Source organism: Enhydra lutris, unplaced genomic scaffold (genome assembly GCF_002288905.1).
Source record: "Enhydra lutris kenyoni isolate GAN:26980312 unplaced genomic scaffold, ASM228890v2 scaffoldscaffold34, whole genome shotgun sequence".
NCBI classification, from domain to species: domain Eukaryota; kingdom Metazoa; phylum Chordata; class Mammalia; order Carnivora; family Mustelidae; genus Enhydra; species Enhydra lutris.
The window spans coordinates 29,326,947-29,352,641 of record NW_019154118.1 but is presented as its reverse complement, the minus strand read 5'-3'; the positions used below and the strand labels follow the sequence as shown (position 1 = coordinate 29,352,641).

The 25,695-nt window shown below is 48.1% G+C and overlaps 2 protein-coding genes across 2 annotated transcripts; both read right to left on the bottom strand.

The window, feature by feature from the left end:
- Positions 1 to 1,562: 1,562 nt before the first annotated feature.
- On the bottom strand, positions 1,563 to 11,882 carry LOC111153859 (matrix metallopeptidase 27). Its single transcript, XM_022513127.1, has 10 exons — positions 11,781 to 11,882; positions 10,753 to 10,991; positions 9,550 to 9,698; positions 9,329 to 9,457; positions 6,628 to 6,789; positions 6,328 to 6,448; positions 4,955 to 5,085; positions 4,009 to 4,168; positions 3,128 to 3,231; positions 1,563 to 1,798 (listed from the first exon to the last, which is right to left on the bottom strand). The coding sequence occupies exons 1-10, from the start codon at positions 11,880 to 11,882 to the stop codon at positions 1,563 to 1,565; spliced, it is 1,533 nt and encodes a 510-aa protein (XP_022368835.1).
- A 2,933-nt stretch (positions 11,883 to 14,815) lies between these two features.
- LOC111153789 (matrix metallopeptidase 8) lies at positions 14,816 to 25,231 on the bottom strand. Its single transcript, XM_022513028.1, has 10 exons — positions 25,106 to 25,231; positions 23,055 to 23,299; positions 22,278 to 22,426; positions 22,074 to 22,199; positions 19,437 to 19,598; positions 18,977 to 19,094; positions 18,141 to 18,274; positions 17,464 to 17,617; positions 16,477 to 16,580; positions 14,816 to 16,297 (listed from the first exon to the last, which is right to left on the bottom strand). The coding sequence occupies exons 1-10, from the start codon at positions 25,214 to 25,216 to the stop codon at positions 16,197 to 16,199; spliced, it is 1,404 nt and encodes a 467-aa protein (XP_022368736.1). The 5' UTR covers positions 25,217 to 25,231; the 3' UTR covers positions 14,816 to 16,196.
- Between the last annotated feature and the right edge of the window lie 464 nt (positions 25,232 to 25,695).

The following is a 25,695-nucleotide window of genomic DNA, read 5'->3' as shown; positions in this document are numbered from 1 at the left end:
GTTGTTTGTCTTCTTTTTGGGTTATAAGAATCCTTTCTATATTCAGGATATTTAATTCATCAGGGTTTTCTTCTATGGTTCATGCTTTTTACGTCCTATCTCAAAATCTCTGTTTAAGGCCACAAAAAATTTTAAATATTTTCTTCTTGAAGTTTTGTATTTTTGATTCTTCTACTAGAGGTCTGTGGCTCCTTTTGAATTAATTTTTGTAAACCATGTGAGGTAGGGATCAAGGTTCTTTTTGTGTGTATATATGAACATTTGATTATTCCAACACTATTTTTTACATGACTGACCTAGTATCTACTGTATTGTAAGTATTAAGCTGTACTCTTTAAAGTTTACTTTCTATTTCAAATATGCAATAACTCTTTCCTAAATCCCTTTCTAAAGGAATCTGGGAACAATGAACTCAAGGTAGGGAATGCGACTGTAGGAATTCCCAAGATTTTTCCATGCATATTTTCTATTAGCTGATACCTGCTCAATCTATCACTGCATCAGAACAAGTTCAACTGACTACTCCCCTCTCCTGGGTCAGAAAAGTCATGAAGAGCTTAACCAAGCTTTTAGTTGTAAGGGTGGAAAGGTAAAATCTAACCATTAAGAATTTAGAAATTCAGCAAGGACATGGTAAAACAAAGAGGACAGGAACTTCCCATCTATGGGTTTCAACTCAGGTGAAACCCAATATTTCAAACCCAGGGAAGAAAAGTATACATTTCTTGTATATGAGATCAGTGTGTATAAAATCTGATTTTAAACTCTCTAAGGAATGGTTAAATGCACTGGCTTATGCTTGGGAGGGTGGAGGGAACACTACTTTCCTTCTCCTACTGGTTTCCTAAGTGTTGGGGGACCACCTGTCATGTAAGACCTTTAGTATCTCTCTAGGCTCTCTCTTCCCTTTGGCAGGTGGAATAATTTATTTGACGGCGAATTTGGGAACAGAAACGTGGCACATGCAGCTCTATCCTCTTTCTTTCTCTCTGGGCTCCAAGCAACCTGTAGAAGGCTCACCTTCTTGTGGACACCTGCTTCCTTCCAGTTCTCCCCACGACTTGTGTGTAAGTACGTCTTATTCTAGAATTTGATATTAGGAAACTAGCTTGTCCATAGGTACATTCACTAATGTAAGTTTTATCAGGAAAAAAAGGTAGCATTTTGCTGTCCGAACTGAGCACTATTTCTCGGTGGGTTCAGAATAGGGGTAGGAAGGAGGGTTGTAGTTTGTAGGGCCTCCAACTGCAAAGGTCCAGACAAAATAGGGTGCTGAAGATTGGTTTAATAACGTCTGCAGTATTCAGTTATAAGACACGCTTACTTCTTCAAGTTCACAAAGCATAAAATAGGATTAAAGTACAGTGAGAGTTTGGCTTGCACATCACAACTTCCTGTAAAAAACATCAGGCAGCTCAGGATACCATGGGATCTTTGTCCAACAGATATCCAGAGGCAGGACCAGCAACTTGGGTGACAGAACGGCTCTATTCCACTTTGAAGCAGAGTTCAGATTAAAAGACCTCTGGTGGTTTATTTTAGGTTTATGAATTTATTGATAACTATAGATTTTTTTTCAGCACATGAACAATGCTGAGAATAAGCAAGTACAAAGTCTTATGATAAAACATCTCTACTCCTCCTGAACGGACTTCTTCCTCACTGATACGAAAATTGGATGATGCGTTTAATGGTTCTTTACACCGAAACCAGGAATTGATTTTCATTATTCTGGTGATGTTCTTTGCCTTGGGGTCATATTCAAATTGCTTTGATCCACGGAAGAAATAGAAGAACCCTAGAGAGAGAGAACATCATTAGTTATCTCGTGCAACTCTATGATGGCTCCACACTTGTTGACTATAGGCATATATAGAAAAAATAATTGCACACTGTGGAGAGAAAAGGAACTCGTGTATTACTGAGATACATTTTACTTTACTATTGTCACATGAGAAATATTGTTAGTTTTATTTCCCCAAGGAAGAAGCCAAGGTCTGAACATGAATGTCAAGGGGCTTACCCCTTGTCTCGCCAGACTGTGGTTCATGCCAGAGGTTCTCATACTAGGTTTCAGAACAGTGTCTTAGCAAAGGGGGAGGAGAAGGCCCCTGTGGGTTTGGCCTTGGGCCCTATATCCTCATTTTCCTCGAGTCGCTCTGCTCTGTTTTAGGTGTTAAGGTTTGTGTGAGATTTCACTGCAATAAATGGTGGTGTCATTCAGGAAACTTTTTAGGCTCTGTTTACCCCATGTTCTAGGGGGTTATCCATGGTCTAAGTCCGAGGCCATCGCAGCATTCTGAGCACCGGGGTGCTTCTAAAGCTGTAGACTTCTGCTTCTTACCCACAGTCCTACATCCGCTTCAAAAACTCTGAAGGATTTGTCATTTCCCACACAACCCCCAAGTGCACACATTAACTACACACATGCTAGTTCGAGAGTCACTGTCCAGTTCGTGTGCTTAGTCATTCCTCACACTTAAAACTCTCCAGGGGTGTGCAGGACGCCTGGCGGGCTCAGTCGTTAAGCGTCTGCCTTCAGCTCAGGTCACGATCCCAGGGTCCTGGGATGGAGTCCTGCACGGGGTTCCTTGCTCGGCGGGGAACCTGCTTCTTCCTCCACCTCTACTGTTCCCCTGCTTGTGCTCTCTTTCTCTCTGTCTCTGACAACGAAAATCTTAGAGAAACAAAAACAAAAACAACTCTTCAGGGAGTGTCTTTCAGGGGCTATCTTGGATCAATGATAAGTAAAATTAATTTTGGTACCTTTTTACAGAGATTTGAAAGAGTGTAACAGAACTTAGAATTCGGTTTGTGGGAATGCCAGCCTGGGTGGAGTTTATTATTATAGGTACCCGAGAAGAGTAAAATCACATTAAAAGTTATATGCAACTAACGAATCATTGAATGCTACTGAAAAACTAATGACGCACTATATGTCGGCTAACCGAACATAATAAAAAAAAGAATAGTGCCAACCTCAAAAAAAAAAAAAAAGAAAAAACCAAAAAAAACAAAAAACAAAAAACCCAACCAAGGAAAATGGAAGCATTTCCACTTCTGTCTATGTTCTCACCCAGCCACTGAGGTCTCCTGAGTACCCACAGGCTTAGGCAGTGATGCTCACCTTTATGCTGGAAAGCAGCATCGACTCGGAGACCGATTCCTGGGAAGAACTTCACCACCCTCCGTGGGTACCCTCTGTCCATGCTCTGGGTCACTTCGTCATACCTGCGAGCAGGGATTGGAAACGTTCCCAGGGGATCTTTGCTCTGGGGAGCTGAGTCCTTCCACTGCCCCACTCGGAGTCAAAGGGGGATGTGGAGAAGCAGCAGCCCTGGTAGAGGAAAACTAATTCTGTCAATAATGAAAAACACGTCAAAGATTGTGTGTGGCTGAATCACTTGTAGTGTCTTGAAAAGAAAAAACGAGGAGTGGAAGCAAGCCGCATCCTTCGTCAGACTGATGCCATCAAATCAGAATGCGGGCTCTCAAACCAGACCCCGCACTACAGAGGTCACACTGCTGGGCACTGGAGGGGAGGCGGGCGGGGGACGCGGAAACGGGAAGCAGAGGAAGGCGGGCACCTGTCGTGACGAGCACCGGGGTGAGGGAAGTGTTGAATCGCTGTATTGTACCAGAAACCAACATGACACTGTATCATAAGTATGTTGCAATTAAAAAAGAAAACACAAAGTAAGGCTCAGCTTGCAGCTTTTCCAGATTTTGATAGGGTATATTTGTATTATCAGCAATTTGGTTGGCATCACCAGTTCTATTTTTTTATCTTATCTTTATTTTATTTTATTTTTTTATGTTAGAGAAAGAGCTTCGGACTCCCTGAAACATTCTTTTGTTTGGTGAATGCCATCTCCCCGAGGTGGGCTTGAACATAAATGATTTTAGAGGACTACAGGTGAGTTTTATTTCTGCCCATAAATAAAAAGTGATGGTGTGTGGATGTTTTCCGCAGAATAAAACGAAGAGGTCGATTGTCTGCACACTTACCTCCAGCACCAAATGCCCGCAAAGAAGTAGGTTTTTCTGGTGCTGTGGTCGCAGACAGCCGCGTCAATTTTCTTCACATGTCTTGGAAAGCCGAGCGTATGGATGGGTTTGGGATGATCTGGCAAGACAGCATATCCTCTGATCACCCAGAAGCTGTCATCTAGGAAGAGAGAAAGTGATTATCTTCTCATCTGCTACCTAGAGGGAAAAACAGGTGTCCTAAGAAACTCGAAAATAACTAGATTCCTCGTTTCTCGGGATTCTGTCATCTCCTGTCCCGCTTATTCTTACTGCCTTCTTGAGCAGCCTTTGTCATTCCGACTCCACGCATGACACACACCGACAGTCAAGCAACAGGCTTGCTAGTGTGCGGACTGGTGATGTCTCTGACTCTGACAACCCAGTCAGCTTCGTTTGTACACAATCTCCTAGATTCCAGCCCTCGGCTATTCGCAAAGGCAAGTAATCTGATGAAATCCATATAAAAACAGCATTGAAAAATGTAAGATTCCAGGTAAATTTGAATTTCAAACGAACACTGGCTGACTTTTACTATAAGGATATTAAAATATTACAAGGGACCTGCTCATAATAAAAAAATTGTGTGTTTTATCTGAAATTCAATGTGTCTTGTATTTTTATTTGCCAAATCTGATAATCCTAGTAAAAAAGAAATATAAAAGAGGGATGGGTTCTCTTTATTTGGCAGAAAAAAGATCGTTATTTTAGTTTTTACCATACAGGTTTCTTTTAGCTGTGGTGTAGTTGGGACAATGTTCATCTTCACAGCCACAGAGAACCCTGGGTAGTTTTTCTTTCTGTAGGAACCTATGGCAGAGAACTCTCCATTTGCCTCACACGTGGATTTTGTGTTCCTTGCCCCAAACACCCACCGACCGGTTCACGTATCCAGAGACAGAAGAAAAAGCGTGATGGGCAAAGTTACCTTTAAACACTAGAATCTTATCGTTGGGGCTCTCGTATGCAGCTTGGATATCCACTGGCAGGGAGGGCCAGAATGAAGAGATCAGTTCAAATTCAACGTCCGAGATATCGTAGTAAATCCGCCACACATGCCTGGGTTAAAAAACAACAAAAAAGCACTTTACACAAACAGCGTATATTGTGGTGGAAACACTGTAATCTAGGCTTCTCTTTTGATTAGATTCCCCTCAAATAATTTAGAGCATTCACACACTTCTCCTCAGCCGATGTAGGTGGTTGTGAGTTCACGTCTCCTCTGGCACTACCAAGGTCAAGACACGCCTGTGAGCTTGCTCTCCTGGGAACCAAGAGTAGCAACTGCTCATAGAAATATCGATGCTCAGAGCTCAGGGACCTTGTTTTTGCCAAATCAGCGATGCTCAAAGTTCCAAGGCAACAGCGAGCATCTCAGAAGAAGCTTTCAGTCTGATGTTCGCTAGAATAAAGACTTGTGAGCATTGCGCGGTAAAATATTTCCTCAGATGTTCCCCTCAGGCTGTAAAGTTCTGAGTCTATGAACAAGACCGAAAAGCCCTTCCCGTGCTGGGCTGCCCCTCTCTGACGTCCCGGCCAAGCGGCCTTAGCCCCCACGGCGTGGAGCATGGCATCCGAGGGCTGTCTCGCTGTGGGTGGAAGGGGACAGATTTCAAATATTCTCTCCTTGTGCCCCTGTGCTTGTGAGATGGTCTGTGTCCCAATACTGAGCTCTGAAAACGCAGTCATGGTACACAGAACCGACAGGCCACGTTGCCACTGCAGCCCAGTGAGCTGTCCGCGGGGAGAGAGGAGTGCTCCCACCCCAGCGATCGCGTCCCTGCTGCCACGTGAAGGAACGGTCTGCTCATTCGTGTTTCCCAGCTGGCGCTCTCACTGGAAAAAAGACCTAACTTTTATCATCTGCTGCTTTCCAGGGTGCAAATGCCCCAACCATGGCCAGTTCCAGGCTACAGAAATGATGCGAAGTGGTTTGCAATCCTCCCCCCAACTTTAACCATTGGCTCCTGAAATGAAATTGGCTCCTGAAATGGTCAGCTCCCACACCACTGGGATGGGTGTACGGTTTTAGCGAAGAGATCACTGAAAATGATCCTACTTAACCTTCTTATACAACGGCAATTAAAAATTTGCTTAACAACACTTAAAAATTAATTTATCAAACAAGCAAGAGATATATACACATAGTAAAGTATTCCAAAGAGTATGGACAGTTATAAAATGAAAATGAAAAGGAACACATTCTCCTCCATCTCTGTGATTTCCTCCCTATTTACCCCCAAATCTCTTGAAAAGTAAAATATTCATAGGGAGTTGAGGTATTTAAGGGAATGGGTTTACCTGCCCTTAAAGAACATTACTTCTCTGCGAAAGGTGGTGATAGCGTCAAAAGTCAAATAAGGGTCACAGGCATGGGGTACGGTGGCCTCCTTTGGCTTAGCAGATGTCTTAGGTAGACTCCCTTTGATGAGAAAAGGAAGGGCACCGTGAATTCAGAAGGCATGTGGAAATACCTAGAGAAGGATCTTACCCAAGTGGGTGTTTTCTTCATGGTGATATTTCAAGAAGTGATTTTTTCACTTCCTTTCTGGAAATCTTCCTACTAAGTTCACTTATATTCTGATTTCTGAGGTTGCTCACCGTAGATGGACTGGATCCCATTGATATCGTCCTGAGAAAGCGGGTACTTGTTAGGATCCAGGGAGACGTAATTTGGAAACATCAAAGCTGTTTGATCATTGGAGTGAGAGAGTCCCAGTGCATGGCCAAATTCATGAGCAGCCACAAGAAATAAGCTGAATCCTTAACAAAACCAGGAAAGACATGGGTATATGGGTCAGTCAAAAGGAGAATGGTTGCATCTGAGGTTAAGAAGTAGCCAAGCAGAGAGAAGGAAAGGCTTGCCATAGAGTGGATAATTGGTCTGTGTGCCATCATTTATCTGGGAAGTATTTCAACACTAGTCATATCATGATCATATGATCATGAACATATATGATCAAGAACAACAAGATGGCAGGAAACAGGTGTGTGAGAAGTAGATATTACTCCAAAAATAAAAAAGGAGAAGCCACCAGTTTTTGGTTGTTGATGGGTTATACTGTGTGTCTGGTCACGTTTATCCTACTTGTAACCTGTGGAAGTCCTCCCTGCCGTAGGATCAAGTCCTTGCCATCGCCCTCCATGATCTAGTCCCTGCCTTTGTATCAGGCTTATACGTTGTTTTCGTATTTCATGAGCTAACCATATGCAATCATTTTCATCTCTCATCTGTGCCATGCTCCTTCTAATCTCTCTGGCTTCCTACCTCCATCCCCTCTACCCAGAACATCACCTCTCCCACCCCTGTGTGCCGAGCTCTCTCACTTGTTGCTCAGAAAATCCCTTTAGAATCAGCTCGTGTGTGAGGCTTCTCTTAGGCACCCCTCCTCTCCTGGCTGAGTTAAAGGCACCTTTCTGCGTTTCCACAGACTCGGTGTTGAATTCTGCCATAGCACATGAGGGGCTGCACTGACCACTTCCATGAAGTTGTGCATCTTTTCAGGGACTGCGTCTTAGCCACCGGTTTTCTCCGGTGACTGCTAACCTGCCTGTCAGTAGTGGGCACTTCATAATGGTGGCTGGATGTGCCGGTGTTTATGTGGATGAAAGAATGCTTGGATATGCCTCCTACACACCCATACTGGAGTTCTCCGCATGCAGGCGAAACTGCCCTTTTCTCGGTCTCTCCCACTAGCCTGTAAGGTTCTAAACATGAAAGACTGTCCTTGGACTTGCAATTCAGCCTATGGACCCTAAAGAAAAGGCCGAGCCTTTTTTGATGGAGCCTTGTCCAATGATGCCGGCACAAATGAGCATGGAATGACCAGGGATTATTTAACGGTCCTTCGGGCTTCTCTGCTCTGGCCTCGGCTGGTGCCCCTCGTCTGGCTGGCAGTGTCGCTACGTGTGCGTTTGGACAAGATGGGACAAGGGACTCTTTGAAAAGATAATTCAAACTCCAGTCATCTCATGACTTTCAAACCTTCATGCTGGCTTTTCAGACACTGCGTGGTCTGGACCCTATTCGCCGTTTCCGCCACAATCTTGCTGCTTGAGTCGGCTGGGCTGTGCTTTCAGGAGTGCTCCGCAGCTGAGTGCCTGCTTAGCCTCCAGCTCAGGTCTGCCGTCACTTCCTCCCCGACCCGTGTTCCCGTTCCCATTTCTTCTCCCTGCTCCTACCGCTTTGCTATCGTTTCCTTTACCCCGGGTGGGTCACGCTGATTTAACTGCTGTTTGAGATTGCGTGTGCTCTAGGCTGTAAAACCCTGAAGGCAAGGGTCAGTTGTGTGCTCCAGCTGTGGTGCCGAGCTGGCTCATGACGGCTGTCTGGTAAAGGATTTCTGATTGACTTCGTTTACCGAAATTGTGAGCATCTATCATGCGCTGGTTTGCAGAAACTACAGAACGACTCACAGACTGTCTGGACTGAACCGTGTGATCGGAGAGACCACACATCAGGAGAGCCGTAGCCTCTGCTTTCCTGGGACCCTGGAAACCAGACCCCAGACCCAAGGCAACTATTGTCAATGACAGAAAATGAAATGGGGAGAACCCAGAGTCTACGGAGCCTGCTCCCTTGTAGGATACACATATTTTTACTGTAGTAAAGTTTTGTTTCTTGTTTGAGAAGTAATAAAAAAATTCCTATTTTAGTACCAGGCAGGCATGAAATGAAATCAACTCATTTGGTCTAAAGGAATAGGTTGAGTAAGGTTTGGGGTCTAATTCCTCGGCAGGTGGGCAAGTGTTAGAAGAGGAAGTTCATGCCTTTGAATCGACCTTCCAGGCGCTGCGAGCCCACACGCCATCCTTCAGTCATGAACTCAGAATCCCAGCCCCTACAGTCTTCTTCTGTCCTGAAGCCACAGGTGACTTCTACCCTTGCTACAACACACGGCCCACACTGACTTGTAGGGTGCGGTCCGGGCCCCGCAGCACACAAGGTCATGAACCTGTGAAGGTCTGGAAGTTGTCTGGTACAACTCTGTGGTTGGTCTAGTACAACTCCAGGGTCTTGCATGGTTCCAGGCACATGGCAGACCTTCAGGCGCTGTGGGCACATGCGTGCGTGTGTGAGCACGCGGAGAAGGCCCAGATCCGGAAAGGATCAGCGTCTTCATGAGGACACTGTGCGGGTAAGGTCCTGACGTGAAGAGCACCGTTATCTAATAGATACCGAAACGTCCATCAGTGAATATGGAAACTGTGGGGCAACTGGGAAGTAAAAAGCAACTAATTGTGAAGCCATTTCAGGGATTCTTTTGAACAAGATTCTGCTCACAAAGAGAATTGGGCTCACCTGCTCCATCCTTGGTCCAGTTTTCATCCTCATCGAAGTGAGTGTCTCCACCCAGACCCAGACCTGGAGGAAAGGCATGTCCGAGGACTCCCAGGGGGCCATCAAAATAACGAGGGCACCGGCCATGCACTGAGACACAGGTCACAGGGAGAGAAAGGTCAGCCTGTCCAAATCTCCTGAGTTGGAAATAGCCAGACTTTTCCCTCTGCCAGAAACCTTACCTCGGGTCCTAAAGGCAATCATGATGTCCGCAACCCCCTTGAAAGTCTTGGTGAATGTCAGCGGAGTCACTCGGCTCCACACCTCAAGGCCGCTCTGGATGGCCTCGTCCACATCTGCCCGGGCCATATCTGGAGTGTAGTTGACGATTCTTCAAAAATTACAGAAACAGATGCGTCGGTGACAGCACATGCATTCAGACACACAAAGACAAAACGATCGTTTCTTATAAATCACACACAGCGGTCACTGATAGCATCGTGCCGCTCTTATGTTAGTATTTAAACAAAGTACATTTCCATATGCTCTATGACTCAATCCTGTCATCTGCTTGTGCATCGCGGAGTGGAACAAGATGTCAACAAACAAGCCTCAGAGAGGTTCTGTGACTTCCCTGAGATCACATCCTGACGGGGGAGCACCCCTCTCCGGAGCGGCCTTGCGGTGCACGAGCGGAGATCTGCATTCTCGGCGTTCTCAGCGGCTCGAGGACATCAGTCTCACGCTCGCGTCATATGCAAAGAGTCTCCCTTGAGAGCTTGAAAGACTCAGTTCCTCAGGAAAAGACTTCCCTCTGGCTTCCATTCCCTGTCTTGCTAGAGCTATGATTATTTTAATTCCTAAGACTCAATACAATGAAGGAAGAGCTAGGAGACGTGTTCTTTGGGGCCCGCGGGAGGGCTCGAGAGCCACAGTCACGGCCACCGACTCGGGTGGGAAGCACACGCCACCCTCTTTCTGCCAGTGAGCCGGCCCCCTGTCCCCGGCACGCCTGGGGCGGACTCCCCTCTCCGCCCGGGCTCCACCTGAGGTTTGACGATGCTAGCCGGAGGCATCTCTAACATGAACTGGCTGAACTCCAGGCTCTTCCCATCTTCTCCCGAGCATGCTCGAGCCGTCGCTTCAGCCGTCAGCAGTCCGACGGCCGAGCTCCGGGTCCCGAGTGTGTATGCGAGTGGCCCAGGCGGGAGATTGAAGCGTATCTGCCAGAGCCAGTCTGCTGGGAAGACTTGGGGATACTTCGATAACCTCTGTCTCAGTGTCTGTTTCAGGTGGTCCCAGCAGGGCTGCCTACATCCCAGCGTCACAGGGAGGATGGAGCAAATGAGATCAGTGGACCTAGGAAGTGCTCGGTAAAATAAACTGTTACGGTCCTGTGGTTTTGGACCGGGGTGCTGGGGGGAGACAGTATGCGCAGGTGTTACCTGTATGTGAGGTTGTGTCTTCCCCATCCTGGAAGGGTGTAACCGTACTGACCCACATCTGGCACTCCACACCTCGGTGTCCTCATGATCTCCAGGGTGTGTGAGTCGAGTTGTCCAGTCAATGTCAGTCCAAAGAATGCTTGCGTTTCCCGAATCTTGCCATCTAAGAGACTCCCGTTCTTGCTTTGAACAAGAGGACTCCCTTCTATTTCAAGAGAGTAGAATTGGTTGAGATATGCCTGATCAAAGAGAGAGAAAAAATAAAGGAGGACACAAACTACAGGACAGCACATCTGTATCTCTGGATAAAACAGAATCACCTGAAATCCTTTTTGGCAGTGGGTGGGAAGAAAGACGTAAGGAGTGAGGGGAGAGAAGGAGGGGGGAGGGAAGGAGAAAGGAAGGAAGCAGAGTCAGCCTGCCTTTCCAGCTCTCCACGAGTGGCTGAGCCTGTGGGACCGGGGTTACCCAGCCCATGCAGCCCACACGACTCCACGCCTGCAGGGAGGACAATCAGTGGATTCTACGTGTTAAATGATCGCACAGCTTAGACACCGCTGCCTGCCCCTGCATTTGGGTGTTCCCTTGAAACAAATTCTAGAAGAGGTATGTGGTTGTTCTTTTTGCAGATGTGATTAATTTAACCAAATATGGCAAATTGACTGGACTGATTTTTAGAGGGAATCTCCAAGGCCAAGTATTTGGACGCATGGAGGGGTAAGGACCTAGAGTTGGAGGTGGGTCCCCCTAGCTGGTATGATATTCCTGTGGAGAGACCCCATTTCTCCCAGGGCTGTTCCCTTTCTCCTCCCTCGGTCTCCACCGGGACCCACAGCTTGAAGTGGCAGCAAATCTCCTTTCCTTTCCCACCCCCAGGTTCCGCCCCACACACGGTTACTTGGTGTCCTTGAGTTAGGGGAAAGTACCAGAATCTTTTGCAGGAATTTGCTGTCTTGTTAGGTTCCAAGGCAACCAAGAAAATTAATTTTTTATCGATAGCCCTTATTAACATATATTGAGACACATACCTGCACCAGCCGTGCGTTCTCGTCCGTGTCCATCTTTCGGTCTATAGGAAATGCAGAAGAAAACGTTATAAGGAGCCAAAATCGAAGCAGAAGTCTCTTCATTCCGCTCTCCTTTCTGCCAAAGCCTGTTTCTGTTTCCACGGAATTCAGAAAACAAGAGTAAGACGTGGCATGACTTGGCTTGTATTGTCATTTAATTAATACCAGAAAAGGACATTTGCCATGAAGTGTGTCATGATAAGCCCTTCCCCCTTAGGTTAACTTGATTTTGCAATCGTGATCTGCAGTTTCTGAGGAAACACAATCACTGTTGATTACTCAATTGCACAGAGTAGGGAGCCCGCCTCCAAGTTACTGTTGTCCTTGCAAAGTTGGAGCTCTTCTTATCTTTGACATTCTGGAGAGTTTATAAAGTAATTTTCTTTTGAACGAAATGCCAGGATATCTTGGCTAGAAAGGTATCATGAAAATACAATTGAATCAAGCGTCAGATTGTCGTAATTAACCAGATAAACAACCCATGTCTGCGGGGCACCTGCTATCAGCCTGTCACCATACACTGAAGCATGAATGAGATCGGTTCCCATCTTGTTGGGAAATTCAGACACGTACAGACATTAATATCAGGCAAAACTGAGACGGATGGCGAAATGTGCACGGAAGATTCCAGAGTGGAGAAAAGCCAAAGAGAGGGTCACTGCTGATGGGCGTGCCCCAGCGGCTCAGCCAGGTGGGGCTTCCAGTGGGTCCTGAAGAAGGAAATGGGTAGGATGGGGATGGGACAGGGGGTGTGTGGCGGGAGCCCATAGGAGGCAGGTAGCTCAGCAGAGATGCACTTTGGGAGGTCTGGCCAATTAGAGCCAATACACTTGAAGACAGCCAAGGGAGATGGGGGCAGGCGCTGGAAAGCGTGCAAGGAAAATGAGTGTTTTCAATCTTCTTGTGCCTAAGAATGTCCCTTATTCCATCCTGACACCAGATCGAGAGTGTACCGAAGTAAATTTTCTTTCGGATGTTAGAGGCACTCTTGACTGGTTTTCTAGAATCTAGTGCTGCTGCTGGGAAGTCTTTTTATTCTGATTCTTCATTTTTTTCTCCTGAAAGATGTTGGAAATATTCTCTTTATGCAGCTATCCTGAAATTTCATACTGAAGTCTCTTGTGGTTTTCTTTCTTTCTTTCTTTTTCTTCTCCCATTAATGTTGCTGGGCAGTAAGCAGGCCCTTTCACTATGAAAATTTCCAGAAAATTTTCCTCTGTCATTTCAATAATTTTTTCCCACTCAATTTTCCCTTCCCTTTTCTGGAATGCACATCTTTTGGACCTCATTGATTGAAACTCTGTGCTCCAATATTTCTTTCACTGTTTTCTGCCAACACTATTTTCCAGCCCAGTTGTGTTTTTAGTTTCCAAGAGTTCTTTATAATTCTCTGAATGTTTTATTTATTTTCTTGCATTTTGTTAGTGGTTTTTGGATGTAGAATATGCCCTATCTTTTGAGAATGTATAGTATTTTTAACCGTATCTTGACATTTTGCTTTGCTCCCAGAATTGTCTCTATTTCTTCAAAGTTTCTTTCTGGGTGCCTGTTTCTCATATTAGAAGATTTTTTTCACACGTTTGGAGACTTTGTGTGTTACAGGCAGCGGGAAGGAGGACGGCAGAGTAAACAAGTTCCCAGTGTCTTTCCAGAAGCCCACACAATACTCTGCATATGCATTTTGGCAAGAAATTAAACACTGGCCGCATCTGCCAGCAGGAGCACAGAATGTATTCCATTTGTTGGATGTATCGTGATCACAAGTGAAATTGGGGTGTTGTCACAACAAAGGAGGGGGGAGAAAGTGTTAACAGAGGTCAGTGGGCTGCTAAATTCCTCCAGAGAAGACTTCTCCAGTTTCCCAACATTTTACCTTCCCATCAACAAGATGCAGGAGGTATCTCTGGCATGGCTTCTGCTTTCTTCCCAAGCGTCACCTAGACCCACCCTAGGCAGGAGGGAACAGATGCGCAAATACCCAGCTTCCCATCCCTTCCAGATTTCAACAGACAAAGGCGTTGGGTAGGCTTCTCAGGAGGTCCAGCTGGCATCAAGCCTCTGTTGCCCGTCATAGAAACCTCGACAGCGCCCTTGTGTTGGCTTTTCTCCTCTTACTCACTCTGCCTGTTGCCCCACTCCTGCTTCCTGGGAACGTGTCCCCAGTAAAAATAACCACGCCAAGGTCTGGGGTTAGGCTTTGCTTTTGAAGAAATTTAACCCAAGGTAAAAAGTCCTCTCATTACTTAAGTTCTGAGCTCAGAGTCTTGGAGCTCTTGTATTTACATAAAATGTCAGTGTAACAGCCAGAAAATACCACACAAAGAGGACTTTTAAAAAGGAGTAATTTTTGAGTTCTTTGTTTCACTTCTCATTGTGGTTCGCTTTCGAGGACTCTCTGAAATATGGTTAAAGGAATGCTATGAATTCAGTTCTCGTCTCAACAATGTGTATATAGATGAGGTTTGGGCCAAGAACCTAGCATAACTAGCCAGTGTTCTGAATCTCCCATCTTCATGCCTGTAAAAGTGAACACAAGATGTCTCAGAAAATAGCATAGTCTGAACTTGACTCCAATGTTTGCACTTATTACATTGATACAACGAACTCCTTCTCTCTCTCTTTCACTTTCCCTAGCACAGTACCTGGGACATGCAGGTGATGAGTTATTGTTGAATAAACAAATGAGTGACTGAATGAAATGATAGTATATCCAAGTTTGTTTTCTCATCTCATAAAATAAGTTGAGAAGAAAATGTGCTGACATATTTGAGGGGACCTGTGAAGGAAATCGAGTATTTACGAAGTATTTTGTGTATGGAAACAGTTTCTAAAAAGTTAATGTCAATGTTATAATTCTGACAAGAAAACAAAGAACTTCAAATATAGTGAAATTTGCCATTCGTCTCTCTACCTTATATGAACTAGGTGGCAACATCTTCAGAAATTATAGATCACTAGTTAGTCATTTAATATATTTATTTCGAACCCAGTAATTTTTGAACCAGAATAAGGTACTGAATTACTAAATTATCTGTGAGGCTTAAAAACAGAAAAAGGAAATAGAATGTGTTAGTAATACATATATTCTACAATTTGCTTACTTAATGAGTAATAAGCTGCATTATGGTCTAACAACTGCAGATATGACATTTTAATGATTTTTGATATCTGGATTAGCCATTATGGTCCCAGAGCCCTAAAGTTCTTGACAGAAAAGAACCACTATCAAAGGTATGCATCTCAGCTTACTTTAATGTAATGGGATTCACTGAATTCTGTGCCTAGTGCTGTTCTGTTTGTGCAGTAAATCTTCCTTGGGGGAGACTGTGCCCTCCTGTGTATCCCTGGAGAAGAAGAAATAAGGAACGACAGGTCCATTCACTAGCTCACTTGCTTAGACTCTAAAAGGACAGAGTAGGGTGGAGACAGAAGAGAATGTGGTACCTCCCCTTTTTCTCCTTGTTGGGGAAGGTGACAGTAACCCTCACAGAGGGTTCAACTTTGTCCTCTCCTGTTGACTAAGCTGTCAGATACCCCAGGACTGCCGGAAGGAAGCTCCGCAGACTCCAGCCTAGCTTGCTCGATCCCAGTTCTGGAAGCTACAAGTCTAAAACCAAGGTGTGGGGAGGATAAGATTCTTTGCTCTGAAGGTCCTAGGAGGGATCCTTCCTCGCCTCCTCCTGGTTTCTGGTGGTTGCTGGCCGTTCTTGGCTTGTGGGTGCGCCGTTCGCGTGTCTGTCTCTATGTTCGCGTGTCTGTCGGCTACGTTTCTGAGTGGCTCCTCCTCGCGCGAGGACCCCAGCCCTTACGTCCAGCCTGCTCCTGCGTAACCTCCTTTTACCTGGTTGCACCTTCAAAGACTCTAGTTCCAAATAAGGTCTTCTCATAGGTACCTACCACTGGGCTTCAACCTCTCTTTCTGGGAGACACAATTCAAGCCACAACATGGATCCACAGTATTTTTTCCGAGGGTGGAGAATAACACTACGTTTTTAGTAAAGGCGAGAGGCACGGTTCATGCTGTTCCTGGACTCTACCCTCCACCAAAGCCCAGTGCTGAACTGTATACAGCAGGGAAAGGAGATTGAGGTTATACACAAGCATTGCAGAAGTCGGGTAAGCAAGTACTGGTAGAGTGGATATTGAGGGGACAAGGAAGCTTCATCTCCTCTCGAGATGGAATCAGAGGAACCTGGAGACAACGGGTACTCCAGATGTATGTTCACAGAAGGCAGGTCCAGTGAGGACAGCGACAGCAAACAGCATTACTTATGTTAGGAAGAGTCTAAACAGGACGCAGGAAAATGGCTGTGCAAACTGGGCTTTCCCTCTGCGGGCAGCGAGGGGTGCGAGCAAGCGTGACTTGGCTTTGGTTTCTCAGCAGTTCAGCCATCGCTGGCTTCTGCCGATCCTGATGACCCTGTGAGCACCAAGGTCGAATGCGTAATATCTTGGTCCACTGAAGAAAAGGAAAACATCTGTAAAAAAAAAAAAAAAAAAAAAAAAAAAAGATAAAATATTGAATTAGTTTTTAGATCTCAGATGTTTTCAGTTGTTCCTAATATAACATTTAAATGCAAATGTGCTATTTTAAAAATTTAAACAAATTTATCATCATCATCATCATCATCATCATCATTATTATTATTTTACTTACGATCCTGCTGGAAAACCGCATCAACTCTGGTTTCTATTCCTGGAAAGATACTCGCTATGGCTTTGGGATAACCTGGTTCCATGGATTGTCTTTGGTTATCATATCTGATGAGAAAAAAATCCCATGTTTTAAAATTAGTAAAGTATCTGATGACAACAGTTTTCTTTAAATTACATATACTTTATAAAGTGTCCTCACACATATTTTCTCATTTGGTCTTCATAATGTCTTATGTCCTGGGCCTCAGAACGGCAGAGTTCTCTACCTAAGCGTACAAAATCCCCTTTATAAAATATGCGGGTAGCATCAACACTGAAGCAGGCTTCTGATGGCTAGCACAATGTTATTTTCTGAAAGAAGGGTTTGCTTTTCTGAGATTTCCTCGACGGGTACAGAGTCAGTCTCTCTTCCTCTCACCCCCTGCCCACCCCCAGTAGTGAGGTAACAAGTCCAGTGTGGCCCCCACATTTTGTGGGCTCTCTTGAGTGTGTTAGAATTCATTTCCTGAGAATCAGCTTCTTTTTTTTTTTTTTTAAAGATTTTATTTATTTATTTGACAGAGAGAGATCACAAGTAGGCAGAGAGGCAGGCAGAGAGAGAGAAGGAAGCAGGCTCCCCGCTGAGCAGAGAGCCCGATGCAGCGCTCCATCCCAGGACCCTGAGATCATGACCTGAGCCGAAAGCAGAGGCTTAACCCACTGAGCCACCCAGGCGGCCCCAGAATCAGCTTCTTTCTTTGCCTCCCTTCCCGGGGCTTTCTCAAGGTTTGATTTGTTTCCTGACATAGAATCTTCAATACCATTGTGAAGACTTTTTAATTTTATAAAAATGACACTCTCCAAAGCCATGGCAACATCGATCATTTTGTGAGAAAGAATGCCTATCCGAGATCACCCGGGTTTTAGAACCTTCAGACGGCTGCTTGTTAGTGGTCTGTAGACAGTAAACAGGCAGATGTCCACCTCCAACTGAAACAGTTTGCCTTACCTCCAGATCTGGTCGTTTACGAAGAAGTAGGTTTTTCTCCTGTAGTAAACAGCTGCATCGATCGCTCGTACGCTGCTTGGGAAGCCGTGGTCTGAGATGTCCCTGGGATAACCTTGCTTAATGTCATAGCCATTCAGAGCCCAGTACTGGCTACCTGTCAACAAGTCGGGTCACACGTTAGATAAAGTTTTCTGCTTCTGCAACATCATGTGGTATCCCTTCTTAGTCTTGGTGTAAATTCTTCACAGAAACAACGAACAGGAGTCTCGAAAAGACTGAGGTGGTCAAGTTCATCGGGCTGTATCAGCCCTCATGGTTCCCCAGCCCCCGCTAACAACTCTGAGCCTGACGAGCAGGGCCTCACGGCTGGGGGACTCCGTCAGGTCATGAGCCCTCGAAGCAGAGATGCAGTTACAGCCGCGGGGGCTCGGACACTGTTAGACCTGGGACGAGGAGGGCAGCACGGGGTGGGAAAGCAGGGCTGAGGCAGAAAGAGCTGCTCCAGCTCCCGGAGCAGTGAGTGCCGGGTCCTGACCCAGCCCAGGTCTCTTGAGCAAGTCCAGTTGGGGTGACATGCTATCATCGGCTCAGCTCCTCTCAGCCCGGAAGGGACCACAAGGAAATCCTCCCCTCGCTTCGGAGACAACGAAAACAGGGTGAAAACTGTAGGCAGTTACCTTTAAATAGGAAAACGAGGTCCTCGTCCACATCCTCATAGGCTGCCTGTATGCCGTCCGGCAGGGACGGCCAGAAGAGGGAGATGAAGTTGAGTTCGACTCTTCTCAGCTGAGGGAGTCTCCTCCAGAAGTACCTAGCAGAGCACAGGGCTGTGAGCAGGCAGCGTCCCCAGGCCCCCGTGTGCGCCCGCTCTGCCGACACTGCAGGGACGGTGGGCCCCGTCCCGGGGGCAATTTCTAGCACCGTGGCCAACGTGCGTGATGCTGTTCACCTCCGGGGTGCTTCCCAGGCTTTAGGGGAGCTCCTAGGAGTGACCTTCTAGGATCGCATGTGCCCTGTCCCCCCGACACGCCCTGGCAAGGCTCGCTCTTGTTCCTACAGAATGCGGAGATTCTTTCAAGTTTTCCAGCAAAAGCAAAAGAGTAAATCCACCCCCGATCCCACAGTCACAAAGCAGCCGGTGGAAGAATGAAAACCCCAACCCATGAGGTGACCTGCTCCAGCTTATCCTGGGCTCAGTCCATTCCCTGGACTGAATGTGGGCAGGAGTGGATGAGGTTTCGGTGTCTGGTAAACCCACAGGTAGCCGGAGCCTGGGTCCCCACGCTATCACCCACATCTGAATGTTTACGTGTGTTTGCATTTTTGGTTTTTTTTTTTTTAATTTTCTGGGACATTTTGAGTTACTCAGAAAGCACAACCCACTGCAAGGGGCTGCACAAACCCAGGACCCGGAGGAAAAGGCACGCGATGTGTCCCCCGGGGACTGATTAGAACCCAGCTCTAAGTCATGCTGGTAAATTAAGTCCAAGGAAGAAACAGTTCAATCTTATACTTGTCTTTGAAGAATAGTATTTCTCCACGGAGTGTGGTGATAGCATCAAACGTCAGTCTGGGGTCGCAGGCCGTGGGCGTGCTCGGTCCGGTTGGTTGGACGGGGTTGTTTGAAGGACCTTTAAAAAAAAAGCTTTTTATCAGCTTCCGTCCAGTGTGACTGCTGGAGTACGTGGGACGCTCCTCAGGAAGCGGAGGGTTTTCACAGGACGAGAAAGCCTGCCAGACCCTCCCACAAGGGATCAAAGCAACCATACACGTGGCCCTCTTCAAGTTACCTTAAACCGGAACGGTGGTTTTCAGAGATGCTCCAGGTTCAGTTGTGAAGTAAAATAGTTCAAATTCCGTGCCTCCCCCTCCCCATGCGTTACTTCAAACTCCTCATCCCGTCCCTCTTCTCAAGGACGCCCCAGACAAGCCGGCGCCTCCCTGGGTGCCCGGGGCTCCAGCAGGGACCTCACCGTAGATGGCCTGGATGCCGTCGATGTCGTCCTGGGGGAGGGTGTAGGTGCTGGGGTCGTGGAAGGCGTAGTTGGGGTACATCAAGGCTCCGGGGTCCACGGAGTGTGCGAGCCCCAAGGAGTGGCCAAATTCATGGGCGGCGACAAGGAACAGATTGTAACCTGAAACGCAAGCATGTGTGGCGGGCGGTGGCTCCACGTGGCGGCAAGGGCGGGGACAGTAGGACCTCGAGGAACACGGCTTCCAGGCCAGCAGAGCTGGAGAAACCGCCGCCCTGCCCCTCTCCCGCATTTCCCCTTCAGGCACCTGAAGAGATGGAGGCTGGATGCATCAAGGTAGGAGCTGGGGGTTCAGGTGCGGGAAGCTCCTCACCAGAGCTCAGAAGCAAGAAATACAAATACAGCCTTTGATCTGACTCTGGTATTTCACGGGTGTGGACCAGAGCCCGAGAGAAGGGACTGGGCAGGGCGGGGGGCTCCATTGTCCTGTGGGGCTCCGCAGCCCGCTTCAGCCACCCAGGTCCTCACCCTTCAGTTAGAGAAGAGCCCTGCTGGGTCACGACCAGCCCCAGATGCAGACAGACCTGCCTGGCCTCCCCGACACCCCGTCAGCCGGCACCAGCTCCTCCCGGATTCCCAGTTCTCCCAGCAGCTTCAAGGACTCTCCACCTTCTCCCTTGTTGGAAAGAGACAAACCTGCTCCTTCCCCCAGCTTTAGCTTCCAGGAGCACAGTGCCTTCCCCAGCTGGGAACCCGACTTCCAAGGCTCACACTTTGGTCAGACAGAGCCCAAGCTCCTTGGCCGAGAGCAAGGACCCCTCACTGGCCCGGCGGACTCCTGAGGACTTGCTGTGAGAGGGGAACTCTTCACTCCGGCCGTCCTGCAGACACAACGTGCCCTGTCTTCCATGCTCACCTCTTAAAAAAGAGCACTTTCGACATGCAGGGCCATACGATACGATTCAGTCCTTGCCACATTTGTGTCAAGTATTTAGAAATATTTCTGCAGTAAAGGGACTGAAGCCCACAGATTTTGGGTATGTTGTTAGAGGTCTTGCGACCAATAAGCTGGAGCCAAATCCAGGTTGATGGCAAGACCTATGCCCTGTCCTACTGACAGCTAGTCTGCTGAAATTCTACCCCTGCCCCAAGACGTTCTTTCTTGACCATCATATCCTTGCAGTTTTGCATTTCTGAGTGCATCTCAAAAGCCTCTCTGAGTGCTGGAGCACATTGTGAGGGGCTCTGGGGGGTGGGTCATGATGCACAGTCTAGAAGGGGAGCTGTAGCTCAACGACGCGAGTGGCACAGGACAGTGAGCGGAGTGGCCGAGAAAGAGAAACAGAGGCTGTTGGGATTCTGAGCAGAAAGTCCTCACTTCCAGCTAAAACACAAGACAGGGGTGGTGTGGGGCAGGGCAGAGAGGGATTTCAGAAGGGAGGTCTGGGGGTGCCATGTGAGCAGACGGGGTGGTCGGGAGGCACGTGGGGTGACGTGGGAGCAGTCCATGCGCAGCGTGGCTGCTGCAGGGGGAACGGGAAGACAGGACGAAGGACGAGTTGGCTGACTCCCACGAGCCCTCCAGATGTTACGTGGTCCAGAAACATAATACTGGAAGTTTACACCAGAGGGTAACGTGGTCCACCACGGGCTCTCCCAGTGTAAATTCTGCTGCAGTGCTGGGAAAGCTTAGAGCAGAACTGGAGGTAAACAGCCTAGGTGGGAATCTGGATCACTTAGTTCAGGTAAGAGGGGACCACCACGTGCACCAGCGGGGCGGGCAAGAGGAATTCAAAGTCCTGCAGAATGTTCTTTATCTTTGGCTAATCCCAGCGCCTAGCGCAGGGACTTGGGTGGGGCAAACGCTCACAACACAGACATTGAGAAAAAGGTGGGAGGAGCAGGTTCCAAGCAAAGATTAAAGGTTCCTTTCCTATTTTCTAATGTGTTCTTCCTTCACGTGGTCTGACTCTTCTCATTGTCAGTCTTCTCCTGAGAGGGGTAGTTTGTCCCATAGGAACAACCACCAAAAATGAGCTCTGTGAAATGAAACAGCTCAACGAAAAATAGGGTGGCTGTTTTCTGAGTGGGGTAGTTTTCTCAATGAACCCGGTTGTTTCTGGATTTCAAAATAAGGACCTTCTCCAAACATCATTAAATTTCAGATTATTACAAAGAAACAGAAGCCCTGAAGCAGCGGCCCCCAAGCTTGTGAGGTTTTAGATAGTATTTTAGTTCTGTGAGCTGCGTGCTTTCCGTAGTAAGTACTCAGCTCTGCTGTTGAACCGTGAGAACAGCCATAGACGGTACATAAACAAGAAAGGGCGTCCCTGTTTCAATAAAACTTTATGCGAACAGGACAGGGCGGGATTTAGCCACAGTCTCTAGCTTTTCGACGGCTGTCCTAGGAAAGCAAGGTGAATAATTAGCCTTAGGGCTTTTTTAAGACCTAAATTTACTTAGCATTATGAAGTCTCAAAAATTTAGAACGATCAGCCCGCGTGAGTGTGAAAGGTTATAGTAACTCGGGCGCGTGTGTGTGTGTGTATGTGTGTGTGTGCACGCGTACAGGAGGGGATTCTGATGGGAGGAAGCTTGGTCAGGAGCTGCATGTTAACCCAATCCTGGTTAACTTACTGCTGGAATTTATGGTCCATATTTCGTCTTCATCGAAGTGCGCGTCTCCTCCAATACCTTGGCCCGGCTGGAAGGCGTGAGCCAGGATCCCATTGGGTCCATCAAATGGAGAATTGTCACCATGATCTGAAACAAGACAGTTTGTCGGGTCCCTGCCGAGTCCCGGGTTAGCCAGGAGGGCCAATCTGAGCACGACGAGCCTACCTCCTTGGACAAAAGCGATCTTGATGTCTGCTTCTCCCTGCGAGGTCTTGGTGAAGGTCAGGGGTGACGCGTTGCTCCACACTTGAAAGGCTTTCTGAATAGCCTCCTCCACATCGGCCTCTGACAACTGTGTGGTGTACTTAATAATCCTTAAAAATGAGAAGATGGGAGGAGGACTCATGGTTTAGAGGCCGGCTGTCAGCAGACCATGGTTCTCCCTCTGGGACAGAGCGGTGTATGTGACGAACCAGCCGTGAGGAGGGTCTGGGGCGGGAGGGGGACGGGAGTTGGGGCTGCAGATAGACCTGCCTCTGGACAGGTCATTCCTGATCTTTAAACTCAGTGTCTTTATTCCTAAGAGCATCATGAATAGTAGCTCATAGAGGGGTTGAGGGGATTAAGGACATGTTACGTATTCAGCCCAGAACTCAGCAAACCACAGTACTGAACCAATCCTGGGTATCGTTGCTGTGATCAGGACACATGGAACTGGGGTTGGTCTGCCCAGCAACGAGTGAGGCTGTTTGGGGTCCTCAGTGGAGTTCATAGAGACACTGCCTAGTGTTGCCCTGTCCTCTTGAGACTGCTGGGGGAGGAGGACTGGAGCGTCAGGCTGTGGGGGAGGAAAGCCTGTGGGGTCTTTGCTCCTTCACACCAGCTCTGGCCGCCCCGGGCAGGGACACCTGTCTCCCACGTATCCCGCGTCCTGGGACAGCACCCAGTCCGTCACAAAGCCTTGACAAACACCCCTGTCGGGCTCTGGGCTCGAACGTTCACCTGTAGGTCAGGTTGGTTTGTTCCCACTTGGGGTTTCCGGGGGTCAGAGTGAAGTCCCCGCTGTCGGGCACCCCGCAGCGAGGTTCCCGCATCACCGCCAGCGTCTGCCGGTCCGGCTTCCCCGTCTCGCTCAGCCCGAAGAAACGCTGCATCTCTTTGAGCTTCTCAACGATCACGCTAGGGCTGTTCTGCCTCTGCGACCGCAGTCCTCTCCTCGGTAACTGGTAGAACTTTTCTAGGTAATCCTGGGCACAGATAGACACGGAAGGGGCCCTGCTGGGGCGCCGCCGCCCACCCCTGGGCACCCCGCACGCTCTCCACATCGCCGCAGGCTCCTAACTGGCTAATGACCCGTGGGAGGGCAGCACGGATTCGGGGTCCGCTCTGAGAGAGCAGGGACGGCGAGACAGGACAGCCCTTCCGCTTGGCGTTCCAGTCAGCGTTGATACACAAAAGCAGGTATTTCGTAAGGGACGAGGCCCATGTCCCCACGCGGAGTGCTGGTGCGCAGGAGGGAGCAGGCAGGAGCCTGGCGGGATCCTGGCTCCTCCTTACAAAGAACAAGGGGCGCTGGTGCGTGCGGATGTCTGGGACGTTAACTGCACCGAAGTGGATTCTCTTTTAACCATCTTCCTGCTCCTGAAGAGAACGTTCCATCCTCCTCACTAAGACATGGGCGTGCCCAGATGCAGGGAAACTGCCAAGGTGACAATGTGGGTCCCCACTGTCCCCGAGGCTTCCCAAATGAGAACTGACGGTGTCTCAGGAAGAACGGCGCCTCGTGGACACTAGCCTTTTCCCCACCCGCCACCTCTGCAAGGGGCCATGCTGCTCAGGCCGCAGAGGTGGGGGGAAGGGGCTACGTCAGTGGTCTCTCTCGCCCCAAGCACCCTGGGAACACCTGTCACCAGGCAGGTGACACAGGACTGGCACTTCTGTGCTCTTCCCACCTGTGGGACTCAGAGGCTTGGGCTCCAGTCTTAGCTCTGCTACGGTTTTTGGACACGTCATTTAAAGGACTTAAGATTCACTTTGGTCTCTCAAGTGAGAGTAAAACTAGCACCTCACAGGGTTGCAGGGAGGATGGACGAGGTGCCCAGCGGGGCGTCCCACACACGGTCAGCACTCGCAGAGCCCTCGCTGTTAGCCCCGGGGTTAATACTAGTCCCACTGTGAGAGGTATTTAAGAAAAACGGAAAAGGACAAAACAAAAAGAACAATGCTTTTCTACAACTGCAATGCTAAGGAAACGACGTGTGACAAATCTTTGACAGCATTCCCTAGTGTCTCTTCAAAATTTGGCCTGACTTTCGTGTAATGAGGGAAAATAACTAGTGGTTTTGCTTTATAAACATTTATAAACATGTATTTAGAAGCAGAATCTGCTGTAGGAAATCTCATTGTACCAGGAACTGACTTCTAGTTCCTTCTAAAAGCCCGTCCTTGTGCTCTCTGGTTCCCCTGAGGTTTCTGACTGCAGAGAGAGTACAGAAAGCATCAGACATGGAGGAACTGGGTTGCGTATAACGGATGGGGAGAATCTTAGGCGACTGAGAAAGAAAACCACTTAGTTTTATAGTTAAAACCATTCCTTCTTGAATAGCATGGAGGACACTAGGATAAGGACGGGAAAAACAAAGGGGGAGGGATCAGTGGGAGATGAACCATGAGAGACTACGGATTCGGAGAAACAGACTGAGGGTTTTGGAGGGGATGGGTGAGCCCGGTGGTGGGTATTAAGGAGGACGTGGATTGCATGGAGCACTGGGGGTTATACGCAGACAATGAATCATGGAACACGACATCAAACACGAATGACGTACTGTACGGTGACTAACATGACACAATAAGAAATAAAATAAAATACAGCCGTTCCTTCTCAATGGATCTCCAGCTAGGAACCCTCCAGATCCCGGAAACGAGATGTTTGAGCTCAGACAGAGCTTCCACATAACTTCTTTCAGGCTGATTTAATTAAAAAGTAGAAACAAGCCACACAGTTGCCTAAGAAGCAGCATGTCGACCACCGGCCCACCGGAGAGCTCGTTTACCTGAACGACTTGTGCATCCGTCTCTTCTGGGGACCCCCCAGGGACTGGGAAGGCCTGGGAGAGCCGCACGGACAGGAGGATCAGGAGAGGCAATGTCTTCAGACGGAACATGGCCTTTTCTGCAAACGCTGCCCTCCTGGCCTTCCTCCGGGAGGGGTCCCCTCCGCTGTGGGTGTTTCCAGCTCCCCAGATAGTGGGTAAGTCACTGCTCTCTCTCCCGGTCCCTTATAAAAGCCGCATCTGCAACAGTTGCCCCATCGGGAGTGTGAAGCAATACATTACGCTCCAGCGCTGTTGCAACGTTCCAGTGATTTAGTCCCCCAGAACCGGCGGGGGGGGGGGGGGGGTCGCTTTCAGTAGAAAAAATAAGCGCAAATTGCTCTTCTTTGCTCTTGGGGTTTTGGTTAGAGACTGACTTTGGCACAGTTGTGTGATCTAGGAGAAGGCACGCGGGTTACTCCTGAAGGAGACGGTCAGCCGCTGTCTGTGGCTTACGTCTTCTAGTCAGGGACGTCGCCAGGCCTGTGTCGGTTCATGGAGGGGCATGGCCGGGTTAGCCGTCATTAGCCTGGGACCCGGGGGCCCCGTTC

Excerpts from the sequence above, each read along its gene's own strand:
- LOC111153859 (XM_022513127.1), bottom strand. The coding sequence starts at position 11,882 with ATGAAGAGACTTCTGCTTCGATTTTGGCTCCTTATAACGTTTTCTTCT. Across the intron at positions 9,699-10,752 it reads AGACACAACCTCACATACAG|AATCGTCAACTACACTCCAG; the intron begins GTAACACCTGCG and ends TAATTTTTGAAG. Across the intron at positions 9,458-9,549 it reads GATTGCCTTTAGGACCCGAG|TGCATGGCCGGTGCCCTCGT; the intron begins GTAAGGTTTCTG and ends CCTGTGTCTCAG.
- LOC111153789 (XM_022513028.1), bottom strand. The coding sequence starts at position 25,216 with ATGTTCCGTCTGAAGACATTGCCTCTCCTGATCCTCCTGTCCGTGCGG. Across the intron at positions 23,300-25,105 it reads CGGATGCACAAGTCGTTCAG|GATTACCTAGAAAAGTTCTA; the intron begins GTAAACGAGCTC and ends ATCTGTGCCCAG. Across the intron at positions 17,618-18,140 it reads CCTCGTTTTCCTATTTAAAG|GTAGCCAGTACTGGGCTCTG; the intron begins GTAACTGCCTAC and ends ACTTGTTGACAG.